Consider the following 13,298-nt stretch of genomic DNA (forward strand, 5'->3'; position numbering starts at 1 on the left):
TCATGAATATAGTTCCAAATCTTGCTGCCACTCAAGGCAGAACTTTGAAAAACAATGGATGTGTTCAAAATAAAAATTAATGTAATATTCCTCATAAAAGTTACATTGGGGGTGGGGAGGAAAGACTTCTTAAATAATATTATAACCAGTCTGACACTGCAGCAGGTCAGAGTCTGCAAGCCAGGAACTCTCAGAAAAGCAGGTCAAGAGAAATCAAAACTCAACAAAGCATCAGCAAGTTGTTACAAAAGTTTGTTTTTAAAAGGCAACACCAAAGTGCTGTTTGTAAGACAAGAATGCCACACTTTTCATTTTGAACTGATATTCACTCCCTATTTTTAGCTTTTTTTTGTTTTGTTTTATGATACCTCAGATCTCAGAATGAAAAGCTGCAATTCAAACACATCTTTTCCTTTTTGTTCCAGAAAATTCATTTCAGAAGAATTCCTTTACAAGCTCAGGTGCTGAGTTTTCATCCTAATTTAAACAAAGCAGGGTTTCTGAAAATTTTGTAAATGTATATGTAACATAATTACCATGGTTGTAACCAGCTCCACTTTTAATGGATTACAGCTCATGGAAATAGAGATGCTTTGAAGTGTGATTTCTACGACTCTGTATTTACAGAGCAAAAACAATAAACATTTTTTTTTAACCTTACTTGTTTTTAATGGTTAAATATGAACCTATTTTCAAACGTGGCAGAAGTTTCCATGTCTGATGATGTGATCCCTTTTAAGGCATTAGTACAGAGAATAAAGATAAAGACATCCCTGGACACTTCCTGCTATCAGGAACTTGGATTGTCTGCCTTGAAATCAGCACTCAGGAAACAATTTAAATCTTAGATTGACTCACAAGATGAGAAACTGATGTGGTGAGGAGAGGTGTTTGTCCTCTCAAAAAAGAAATAATTGCCCTTGAGTCAGCAACCAGGTGCTGTGCTTATTCAGTTTGTACATCCCACACCTGCAAAGGGAAAATGTCCTGATTTTAGGCAAACCATTTCCCCCAGAAATCCCCCACAAACCTCCCTGGGGGAAGGGGAGAGGGAAAAAAGCAGGGTTGGGCTTTTACTCCAGAGCCAGAGGTGCCAGATGTGAGTGACTCCTCAGTCCAGGCAAGGCAGAGCTGAGCTCAGGAACTGACAGCCTGGCCCCATGTCCAGCCCTGGAATGGGGGATGTGGAAGGGGTTTATCCCAAGGCTCAGCTGGGTGGGATCTCTCAGCTGGCAGCTCCCAGCTGTGCTGTCTGGACAAGGGGAGCTCAACACGAGTCCAGTGAGAGATCAGGAGAACTGCCAACTGCAGCTCAACTCAAGAATTTAGATGTTGTCTCCTCTCAGTACATAGGCATGTCCCAGTTCCACCATTTCAATTTTTGTAAGCATTCCTCAAAGGACAACGTTAGGAAAAGGCCTCTGACTGCATGAGATCACATTTCAGAGAATTCACAGGTATCAGACTGAACAACGTGAGAAATGGAGAGTCAAAGCAATGGAGAGTCAACCCAAGCAATGGAGAGTCAAAGCAATGGAGAGTCAACCCAAGCAATGGAGAGTCAAACCAATGGAGGGTCAACCCAAGCCAACAGAATTTTTGGAAAGCAGCAACTGCTGGACTGTTAAGCAGTTTATCAAGAAAGTGACTTCCAAGAGCAGAGAAACAAAAAGCAAGGTACCAAAAAACCCCCAAAGCATCCTTACCTCAGTGTGAACTGATCTTCCGTCGAGTTTTTAGCCACGGAGACGAGGAAAGTCACAATGTCCCCTTGCTTGGCGGCCTTTGGTGCGTACTGGATGGCAATGTTAGGATCCAGCCTCATCTCAGTGAGAGAGGGGGCAGCGTGTGTCTGGTAGAGGAAAACGCTGCCGATCCTCTGCAGGGGGGGCCCCGACTCATCGGCATCGCCGCGCCCCGAGCGCGCCCCGCTGCTCCTCCTGAGCTCCTCCTTGGCGCACTCCCCTCTGCCGTCCCCGGCCTGGATGGAGTAGTAGAGCTCCACGGGGCTGCCCTGCAGCTGCTCCAGCTGCCTCCTGCGGCCCGTGGGCGCGCTGGGGGGGCTGAACCAGGCGGGCAGCAGCTCCAGCTGCGCCAGGCAGAGCCCCAGGTCCCCCCGCAGGCGGCAGCTGCCGCGCACCTGGCGCGTCTCGCGGAAGGCGAACACGCGCAGGCAGGGCAGCGGCTCCGCGGGGCCGCGCTCGTCCCAGTCCCTGCCCGCCACGTGGAACAGCACCTGCACCCGCGGCCTGCTCAGGTAGATCTTGCTGCTCAGGATGGAGGCCTGCAGCTTCCAGTTGTAGGTGAACTGGCTGCTGGAGGCGAAGGGGCTGGAGGGCAGCATCAGCTCCCGCGGCACCGGCTGCTCCACGGAGAAGGGGCCGTAGCTGGCGTTCAGCACCGGAGGGGTCCTGGATTTGTAGATGAGGAAGGACTCGACCCGGGACTGCAGGCTGGAGTTCCTCATGATGTCCTGGTTGGCCTCCTTGAGGAAGAAGGAGACGTCGGCGTTGTGGATGCGATAGGTCACGGGCAGGTACGTGGGCAGCAAAGAGAATCTCTGGATGCTCTCCAGGATCCCACGACTCTCAGCCACTGTTGGAAGGAAAGGAGAGTTTCACAGATCAGATCTTCACCCATGCTGTGATATAACCTCACTTCCAGAGAAGCTGGACAGTGCTGCAGCTGGGGTTAGTGGCAATAACCTCATCAGTCCACGCAGATGATGATTTATCTCATCAGCCTGGAAAACAATGGTTTATGACACATTCTGCATGACAGCCAGGTCAAAGGAAGTGGCTTGTTCAAGTTTACACATACCAAAGGTCACATCTCCACTCACAATAAACATTTATCATCAGAGACAAAGTGACCCAGTCATCACCTGCAGCCCCAGATCACAGCACAGGCACATCAGAAAAACCTGCTCATTCCAGCAAGCTGCACCAGGGCAGGAACCCAATGCAATGGTTTTACATCAGTGCTGCACATGGACTGCCCAGAGTTCACTGCCACCTTCCCAGCACTCTCAAGCAACACATGGACTCTAAATGGTTTCCTGCACAAGGCTGAATTTCACTTTGAAAATATTTAGCACAGTAGCAATTTGCACAACAGCTCCACAATCACTGGGAGGGTTTCAGAAGGAGCTGTATGTACATCTGATTTACAGCTCCTCTGATTCACTTTCTCCATGAATAGGGGGCTTTTTCTTAAATCACCATCAGGATTCTAACCCTGCACTGTCCCCTGGTGCAGCTGCATTGTCTGGAGGCTGCACATCACTGCACACACAGAACATTTCCAGTGGCACCTGCTTTACCTGTGCCAGCAGCAATCACCTGAGGCAGGCCAGAGTGCCAGGGAACAAGCCCTGCATCCCTTCCAGGAGCTGGCACAGAACAAATACAGAAACTTCATCAATACAGATGCAAATACAGTGTCACCTTTGCTGTTAGAACAGCTGACCTTTGTGCTCACATCTTCCACCCTAATTATGAAATAAATTGCCTCTTTTTTCCCCCGCAGCAAATTCCAGTCCTTACCCTCATTCAGAAAGGGACCAAGGCTTGCCACAGATGGCATTCAAAGACAACCCAGTTTCTCAAGCTCTAATTCACAAATGCTTTAGCAGTCTTTATATTTTTGTTTAGCATCTGACCTAAATATTTATTTGCTCATGAGTACTGTGGTGGCCTAAAGTGATGCCAGTTACTCCAAACCACGAATCTTCCATTTAGGTGCTGCATTCTACTCTGTCCCACCTCAAACAACCAAAAATCACTTTTCCTGTGCTGTTATTTTATGTCCAAAAAATGAAAGGTATTGCTGTTTATTTCCCCTTACCTTTTGTCTGTAGACTGCAAACATAATAGACTTATCTTACTATTTCTGTAGGAGCAGCACCTAAAATCCCAAAGCTGTGATCTTGGTTAGGATCTCCAGGCCCTAACACAGTAAAATTAAAAATTAAGTTCTAAAAAAAGGAGCAAAAGACTTTCTAGCTATAAAAGCAGAACTATCTGGCTTCTTAAAAGAAGATACTCCACAGACTCACTTTAAAAGCAGCAACAAATCAAAACAAACTAACCCTACATAAGGGTGGGCATCACACAGAAGGAACCTGAGAATGAAAGAGGCCAGGAAGAAAGGATTACACAGGAGTTCCAGAGCTTCACAAAATCCTTCTCTGCATCTTGAAAAAGCGGAATTCCTCTTCCAATAACAATAAAACCCTACATTACAAAGTTTAATTAACATCCACTCAAACCCCAAAGAAGTGGAAACCCAGTCTGAAGGATCAGGAGAATGGTCAAGATCTGAGGCTGTGACCAGCAGGAGCCCTAAAGCCTGAAATCCTGTCATCCCCAGAGGGGCAAACTCAGCTCAGCTCTCCTATAAATATCATTTTTAATAAAGAGCAGATTGCTTCCTTGCACACAAACCCACCTTCCTCTTGGCCTTACCCCTCTGAGCATTCAGCTCCCACTCTCTGCAGACACTCACTGAAAGTAAATGAAGTTTTTCAAGACCTTTTTCTGGATAAGGCTGCAGCAAAGATTTCTGCAGGGCTGGAGCTCTGCTCTGGTACAGCATTTCCCCATCTACTGCCCCATTTATACACTCCACACTCATTTCATTCTCCTCCCAACACTGGCAAAGCACAGCAAGGCATCAAAGCAGCAAAAAACCTCAGCATTCCATTTTTTATTCCCCTTGCTTTGATTGCAGCTCCCTCCCTCGTGTTCCACAGGGAAAAGTAGATTATTTTTATATTAAAATTAACAGAGTGTTTCGCCTCATAATTTTTTAATCATTTATTTTAGTGCTTAATTATCTGAGGGAGTAAAAACCTTCCCTCTGCATTCCCCTTCTCCACAGGACAAAATTCCTGAGGTTTGGTAAATCAATGGCTCTTCAGAACAGGAGAGCAACACAAATGGGGAGAAATAAAGAGGAGAAGGGGAAGTGCCTATGAAAATAGGAAACAGCCTCAGAGCTGGAACAAGGTGCACTGGTTTTACATTCCTGGGCAAACTGGTTCCTCCCTGGTGTCCTTCCCCCACTCCAGCTGGGAATGTGCACTGATCTGAACTGGTTTGTGCTGGAAGCAGCTTCCAAACAGCCAAAGGCCAAAAATCCAAACAATTTTAAACTTTTATCTGGGGAGAGTTATAATCAGCACAAACAACAACAAAAAGTCTCAAAAACAACACTGAGCTCTGCTGTACCATCTGGATTTTGACCGTGAAAGTTTATTAAGGATTCTGAAGGATAGGAAATTAAAAACAAAAACAACTATCAGCGTCCTTAATTACAACCATGACTATTTTTGCACAAATTATGCATGTTTTTACAAAGGCAGAATTGCAGAAGATTACCATTTTGTGTGTTATTGAGTGAGACTCAGCAGAAAAGTGGTGCTTTAAAGATTTAAATCACATAATCGATCCTAAATATTACATTCTATCCACACCATTATAATCAAAGCTCCACTGGAAGAACCCACCTGAATAATTAAGACAAGAATGACACAGTGACTCTCACTTTAAGTATGTCAAACAAAACAAGGTATGGGGAGCTGCAGTGCTCTTATGGAAACAACATCAATTAAAAAAAACAACTCAAAAACTGCAAATTACCTTTACTGTGCCACAATTTCTGACAACAGCCAGCACTCTGCTCTAAGGAGATGATCCAGCAGTGGGAAGGAAAGCACAAAAAACTGATTTTTTAATGCCATGCTCGTGCCAGGAGCTGTCATTGCTCATCCCCTGCAGCAATGCCTGAGTCTGAGCCCAGGTGAATTCTGAGGATTTCCCTCCCTGGACACCTGAGATGTGTCACAGGTTTTCTCTGTTTAAAGAATACCTGCCACTGATGGAGGAATCAAACCATCTGTAGGTCAGGGAAGCTGAAATCACCTGGGCCAAAGGTGATTTGTGCTGCAGAGCCAAAGTTTGTGGATGAATTCCCAGTACACCTGCACTCACCTCTGGGCAGCCCTGCCTTCCCCAGGAACACACTCACTCTGTTCTGCTCCCTGCCCAAAAATCTCCCACCTTTATCTCTCCAGTCACAGACAGCAGCTTTCAGCCAGTGGCAAAACTCCTCATGGCCCAGTTTCACTGCAAAGTTTTTATTCCCATGGTTTCAGGAATTGGCAGGAATCTGCCAGACCACTGACTCCATTCTGCACTGCAGATCCTTGGGATTTCAGCCCTCACAGTTAACTTTATTTTTAAAACAGTTCAATCCACAATCATCCAGCATTCATGAGATATAAAACTCTTCCAATCAATTATATAATGCTACTATTAAAAAAAAAAAAAAAGTAAATTGTTTTTTTTTCTTGTAGATTGAAGAACTTCTTAGGGAAATTGCCTTGCCAGCTGCAGGCTCAGGCTGGTAATGCAATAGATGGAATTTGTTGCTGTATCTTGGGGATTGAGATAAGTGGCTCTTTTCAGTAAGGCCAGAAATTTTACCTTTTTAGTTCATTTCAGCTGCTCTCCTTCAATCTTCTGAACACTTCTGCTCTTCTAGGTTTGCTATGAATTGAAATCATTCCAGCAAAAATATCTGGGAAGGGAAAATGTGCTAGCGTGATACATTTTCAGCTGTGGGAAATAATGTCACAGGAGATGTCTGCTCCAATGAAACTTCATGTTCACTTCTGAAAAATTAAGATATTTCAGCTTTAACCTAGTTAAGTGGCTGAATCTGCTAGTGCTCAAAAGGGAGGCATTTCCAAGCAGAGTCCCTTCCCCAGGTGCAGCTCAGGCAGTTTTGAACAGAGGGAGGATCTGCTCAGCCCCTTTCAGTCCCTTGCAAGAGGCAGAGGGACAGGAGGACTCAGACTGAGCTGCATGAAGAGCTGAGCAGGATTATTTCCATCCTGGAGGGTTTGTAGCTGCTTGTGCTGTTCCTTCCCCAGGTTCCAGCATCCTCCACAGCTCCCAAACATGATAAAGCAAAATCCCAAGGATGAGTCCCCACGTTCCTCCTTTGCCAGCTCAGCTCCCTCAGAACCATCAGCACTGCACTTTTAAACTCTGGATTTAAGGTTTTATTGCCAGCAGCTTTGTGACACCGTGGCAAAATGTCAGGGGAGGCTGAGATTAAACCAGTCAGATTTTCCTGTAGACTTCCACTACTTTGCCATGTAAAACAATAAAAAAGGAGCTCACAGGAACAGTCCAAGGGTGTTTCTGCCCTGCAGGTGAACTCGTTCTTCCAAATGAACATTTCCTTGTGAATGTATTATTGCATTTAAAAGTCTCCAGTGATCACAGTATTCCCTACCCAGCTGAAACAGCAATTGGTCACTGTCAATGAACTGTCACTATTCACTCTGGAGCACTGATACCCCATCACCCTTCACCTGCTTGCTTGGAAGAGGAAAATCAGCATAATCAGAAGTCAAAGAATCCAATCCCAAATGTCCCCTCCCTGTGCTGTCACACCATAGAGCAGCTTCCAGAACAGGCTCCTGCTCTGGGAAAGCAGCAGCTTGCAAAGGGCAAGAGCCCAGAGAGCAGTGATAAGGCCAAATCGATGTGTCACAAAGAGGAAAGCAAAAATAGAACCTGCAGCCCAAGAGTCACGCATTTATCTGGAACAAATTAAAAAGAAAAATGGCTTCAAGGCCCAAAAATCACCAATTTCTTTTCAAGTCCTCTCCTTATTAGCATTTCAGACTGCTCTGCCTGCCTCACTTTGTAACACTCCCTGTGACCATTTCATCCTTGGGAAATGATCTTTCCTCTCCCAGAGCAGTGCTGTCCCCAACCTGCCAAATTCTCCCTCTTCCCCAGTTACTGCAACTCATCCCAGCCCTCATCTCTCTGCAGAGCTGGTCAGAAAGTCAGGGAAAGGGGATTTGGGCATCCAGGCTGAGACCACACTGAAAAGCTGCTTGGTGACAAGGGGACTCCTCATTTCTTGGAAGAGAAGTTTCAACAAGTTGGAGTATTTTAAAAAGTGCAGCATATACTTAACAACAGCAGATGCTGAATAAATTAAAAAATAAATAATTAAACTTCACAAAAGTGCAGACAAATCACCTGTAGCATCATTTCTAAAAGGACTGCACATTTTCAAACCATTCTTTCTGCGCTTGCTTGCAAAGCAGGGCAATAAACCAAAACCAAACCGAATTTATCATTTTCCCAAGCCTGGCCACCAGGAACTGCTCGTGGGCTGCCCTGAACTCTGATTGTGGAAGTTGAATCTCAGCCCCAAAGGAGCAGCTCCAGGGGAGGGTCCCCCACCCCTCACCCTGCAGGAGTGTGCAGGGCTCACCTGGCACAGGTGATAAAACAGGCACATAAAAGGCAACAGCACTGAGCTCTGATATTCTCTTTGAATATCACAATATTCTCTTTGAATACCACAATATTTCCTCTGAATATCATAATATTTCCTCTGAATACCCCATTTTACTAAACTTTGAAGAAACTCTTGTAAATTAATCATTGATATTAGAACAGATGACACCTGATCATTCACTAGCAGAGAGATGAACAACCCTGAAGTTGTTTTATTATTCAGAATGACAGATAGATGGAAATAATTTAAATAAAAGGGCCTCAGAGGAACACATACACCTTTATATTATCAAGTGATATAAAAATGATCAGAGAAGGATCATATAACAAAGGCAAGCTCCCACCTGAAAAAGCAGCAAAGTAATAATTACAGAGAAAAGTATTTAGATAAAAGGATCTGACACTGCTTCACAAAGTGATGTTAGCCTGAACATGAAAGGGCAAAGCAGTGATGGGCACCACAAAGTTTACAGTGAGAAAAATCAGAAAAAGAAAAAAAAAAAAAAAAGCAAACAATAAATAAACCAAAGTCACAGCCACAGTAACTGGGGGATAGGGAAGGAGTGCAGAGGAAGAAGATCTTAAAGAACAAAACAAACACACAAGCAAAAAACCCCCATAAAATTAGAAAGCTGAAACACTTGCCAGGAATATCTTGACCCAAACACAGTTTCTTAATGTGCTTATGTTGGGAACCAAGAGAAGGAAAAGTGAGGCTGAGTGACAGGGGAATGAGCCCAACTCCAACTCCACATTCATTTTAATTTTACTAATCCATATCATGACTCTACATCTTGCTGCAGGCTCTGTGCCTAATACTGAATTTGTACAACCAACAATTACAATATTGATCTTCAGTGGCTACATTCACTAACAAGATAAAAAAAATTAAGAAACTCTTTTTAAGTCTTATTTAAATAACAGCACAGTGCTGGTATATGCAGTAAATTTCCAAGGATTTCAATAAACCCAGCAATATTTCACTAAATGCATTATTACCACTCGTTTTACATTCAGTAAAGCTGAAGTCTCTCAGAAATGGAATCTGCCTGGAAAAAAAAGGGCACCCAAACACCAGAATAATTAATCAGGCTGTTTCTCAGTCTTATTCTGGCATGTTCCTCTATCTTTAAAATAAACCAGTGTGCTGCTCTAAGGTCTCAGAAGTGCAACAGAGAGGAGACTCAGGAGGATTGACATGATCATTTTACAGTCCCATAAGGTTTTGTTTCACTATCCCAGCAAACTCCAAAGGCCAGGGACCCCCAAACTCACCCAGCATTCATTAAACTCGACCCAGGGAAAGTTCTTTGCTCATGCAAACTCATTCAAAAAATGACTGTACCTTTTCAAACCAGCTTCCTTCTCTCTCAGAGCTATTTAAAAGTGCTCTCTAGATGAGATGAGCTGGTACTGACTGATTTTCTGCAGTGTTCAACACCCTACAAACACCAAAAAAAGAGATTCTGCCTGGAAAAGGCTCCACTGTTTTCTCCAGCTCTTCCCTGGGAGTTTGTTCTGTCAGTCTTGAGCCAGTTCCTCATCTCACAGACCCCAAAGGTGACAAGAAATCCCACCTCAGATAAATACCTTGTTTTCTTGAAGGCTGACCAGAACCTGGGGTGTCCAGCTGGGTGTCCCAGGAACCACTGGGAGCTCTCAGTTATTCCCCTACCCTGCAATTAGGACATTTAAAAACCCTGCCCCTTGGACATGAACAGTTTGCATTCTAGTCCCACTGAGCACTTTCAACAGGAGATTTCAGAGGTGAAAACCACACCATGGAAAGCTCAGAAACAATTAGGGTACAGTGAAAACAAACCACAGCCAGGCTTTGTGCCAAGCAGGTCTGCACACCCTGTCACAGGCAGCCTGAAAGGGTTTTTCTGCAATTCCAGCCCATTATCCTCAGCCCTGTCCCAGGGATATTTGATGTGTGAGCCCATGTGCACATCTGAACTGGCTAAATTCAGATTTCCTGTGTGCCTGAGTGCAAATCCTGCTGCAAGCAAACATATTAACTTGTACACATTAAATCTGCACCAAATTGATCTTACAGTTGTGTAATTGACTGGTGCTTCACATCAGTGCTTGCAAATAACAGCTGAAAAGCTGGAGTTGTGTAATTGCATGTCTCCAGAATAAAGAGCAGTGGTGCCAGGACAGATGGTGGGGTTTGTGTGCAAGGGCAGCCCAGCAGAAACCATCACCCATCACCAAACCTGAGTCCAGCAGGGCTCACCCACTGCTGCTGCTCTCCCATAAATTCCACTGAGTGAGGAACTGAGAGCTGCCAAGCCAAACTGATCAAAACCAAAAACAATTCCCTCAGGTCAACCCAAAGTGAAATACCTTTCAGCACTCCAGCACTACAAAAGGGAAGGAAAAACCCCTAAGAAAAACATAGGAAAGGATAATGGTACCCTTTAAAAATTGAAAAGAAAAAAATGTAAAGCCTCCAACCTTTCTTCTCAAGTTCCATCTTACTTTTTGAAAATTACTTTCTCAATTTTTCAAAGCAATTCCACATCTCCATTTTAATCCACAGCCTTTCTACTACAGTGGCATGTGTAAGAGCTACTGGATTTTAATAATTTTAATTTAGTACATTCATAATAAGGGCAGTTCCTTTAAAGCTTGACATTGCTTCCCTGTGAATGGCTGTTCAGCCACCTCTCATTGTGCTAGATGGATAAAATCAAATCACTGGATAAATGGAATAAACAGTTGAGCAAATATTTCTATGCCTAGTTATCATAATCCACAAATCACAACCAACTGCTGTTTTATTACATAACAAACAGAAGGATTAAACCTGTACTTGGAAGACAACAAATATATAATTAAGACCAGACACAAAAATACTGATTACTTCATGTAATTTCCATTACTATCTCTTGTTTTACAAATTAAGATAAGCTTCTTTACATATCCATGCATGCAGTCTGCAAGCACTTCAAACCCCTTTTCCCCTGAAAAATGGTCTGACCTGATGGAACAAATCACAGAATGTGCAGACATTAACTGCCTGGCACTTTAGGAAATACCCAGGAATAAATCAACCAAGACAAACCACTGAAAGTGAAGGAAAGCAAAAGCATTAAAATGACATATTAAAAGTGTTCTGCCAAATTACACATGGTTCACAGAGGTGCCACATCCAAAATTTAAGAGTCGAGCGCTGTAAATGGTGCAAATAGCAAAGAGCAGGACTGATCCCACAGGCAGAGGGTGAGGAGCTGCAGCTCTGGGACCTGAGGGAGGGGGACAGAGCAGGGTCAGGCAATGCTGGGCAGGAAACACCTGCAGCAGGTGAGGGGTGGCACTGCAACAGCCAGAAAGGGGAGCAGGGCTCCAGGAGAGCCCAGCAGGGAGGCACAAGGGCCCAGAGAATGGACCCTGTCACAGTTAAAACTGTGTGAGAACTAACCCTGTGTGAGAGTTAAAACTGTGTGAGAACTAACCCTGTGTGAGAGTTAATCCTGTGTGAGAGTTAAAACTGTGTGAGAGTTAAAACTGTGTGAGAGTTAACCCTGTGTCAGAGTTAACCCTGTGTGAGAGTTAAAACTGTGTGAGAGTTAACCCTGTGTCAGAGTTAACCCTGTGTCAGAGTTAAAACTGTGTGAGAGTTAACCCTGTGTCAGAGTTAAAACTGTTGAGAGTTAAAACTGTGTGAGAGTTAAAACTGTGTGAGAGTTAAAACTGTGTGAGAGTTCAAACTGTGTGAGAGTTAATCCTGTGTCAGAGTTAACTCTGTGTCAGAGTTAAAACTGTGTGAGAGTTAACCCTGTGTCAGAGTTAACCCTGTGTCAGAGTTAAAACTGTGTGAGAGTTAACCCTGAGTCAGAACTAACCCTGTGTCAGGACTAACCCTGTGTCAGAGTTAACCCTGAGTCAGAACTAACCCTGTGTCAGAACTAACCCTGTGTCAGAGTTAACCCTGAGTCAGAACTAACCCTGTGTCAGAACTAACCCTGTGTCAGAGTTAACCCTGAGTCAGGACTAACCCTGTCAGAGTTAACCCTGTGTTAGAGTTAATCCTGTATCAGAGTTAACCCTGTCAGAACTAACCCCAGAATTCTGCACACGAAAGCAAATCCAAGCCTGTTGCCATAATTCTGTTTTACCTACATGAACAGCAAATCTGCTTTTTGTTAGAATAATGCTGAAAGTAAAGCAAAGCACAATTCCTTTGGTTACACAGCTTTTGAGCTCCATGTCCTGCCTGGGACTTCAGCAACAAGAGATTTCTGTGCCATGCAGCTTGGCTGTGGCTAAATTATTCCAAGGAAGCCAAGAGTGAATGCACTAAAGTGAGGCTTAGTTGGCACGTGGGAAGCTCAAGATCAGACAAGCAGAACTTTAGAGCTGACAGGGCTCCATGGCCACACTCACAGCCCATTTCTCTGCATCTTAAACTTCTTCTTAATTTGTTCTGATTTAAGTGCAGCTCCAAGCAAAGGAATTCTTCTAGGATTGCCCATGTTTGATCTTAGCATCTCAAGGGAATCTAAGAAAATTAATCTCAAACCAAATCTGCTTTTTTTTTTAATCTCAAACCTTGAACTGTGGCCAAGCACAGTCAAGATGCAGAAAGAAACAACCCCCCTCTCTGCCCCAGCTGTAGCTAGGATGGTCTTTTGGCATTAGTATTTTGAATTGATATGAAGCCAGTGAACTAAAAGAAAACAATATTTGAAGAGCAGGAACCAAATCAAACCACAAACCACAAGGACTTTGTCTCATGAACAGGGTCTGTTGACCAAAATACAGCTCAGTTCACATCATTGCCTCAAGAATCAAAGATTTTCAGTCTTTGCAGAGCAGCTCAAGGGGCTGCTCATGGTTCCATGGTCAGGTCAGGTTTGAGGAAAGTGAATCCTGTTCATCAGGGAGGGCTGAGCCAGTGCAGAGGTGACACAAAGAGCACAGAGCTCACCTGCACAGGTGTGCAGTGACCCTGGCTGT

The 13,298-nt window shown here is 44.1% G+C and overlaps 1 protein-coding gene across 1 annotated transcript in view; it reads right to left on the reverse strand.

Annotated features, from left to right (window-relative positions):
* Positions 1–13,298, reverse strand: part of LOC306810046 (transmembrane protein 132D-like) — a 161,757-nt gene that overhangs the window by 118,694 nt on the left and 29,765 nt on the right. The window contains exon 2 of the mRNA XM_079322106.1: positions 1,707–2,595. Coding sequence (XP_079178232.1) covers positions 1,707–2,595 — 889 coding nt within the window. The remainder of the gene's footprint in view (positions 1–1,706; positions 2,596–13,298) is intronic.

This window comes from Erithacus rubecula (assembly GCF_903797595.1).
Source record: "Erithacus rubecula genome assembly, chromosome: 19".
Lineage (NCBI taxonomy): Eukaryota > Metazoa > Chordata > Aves > Passeriformes > Muscicapidae > Erithacus > Erithacus rubecula.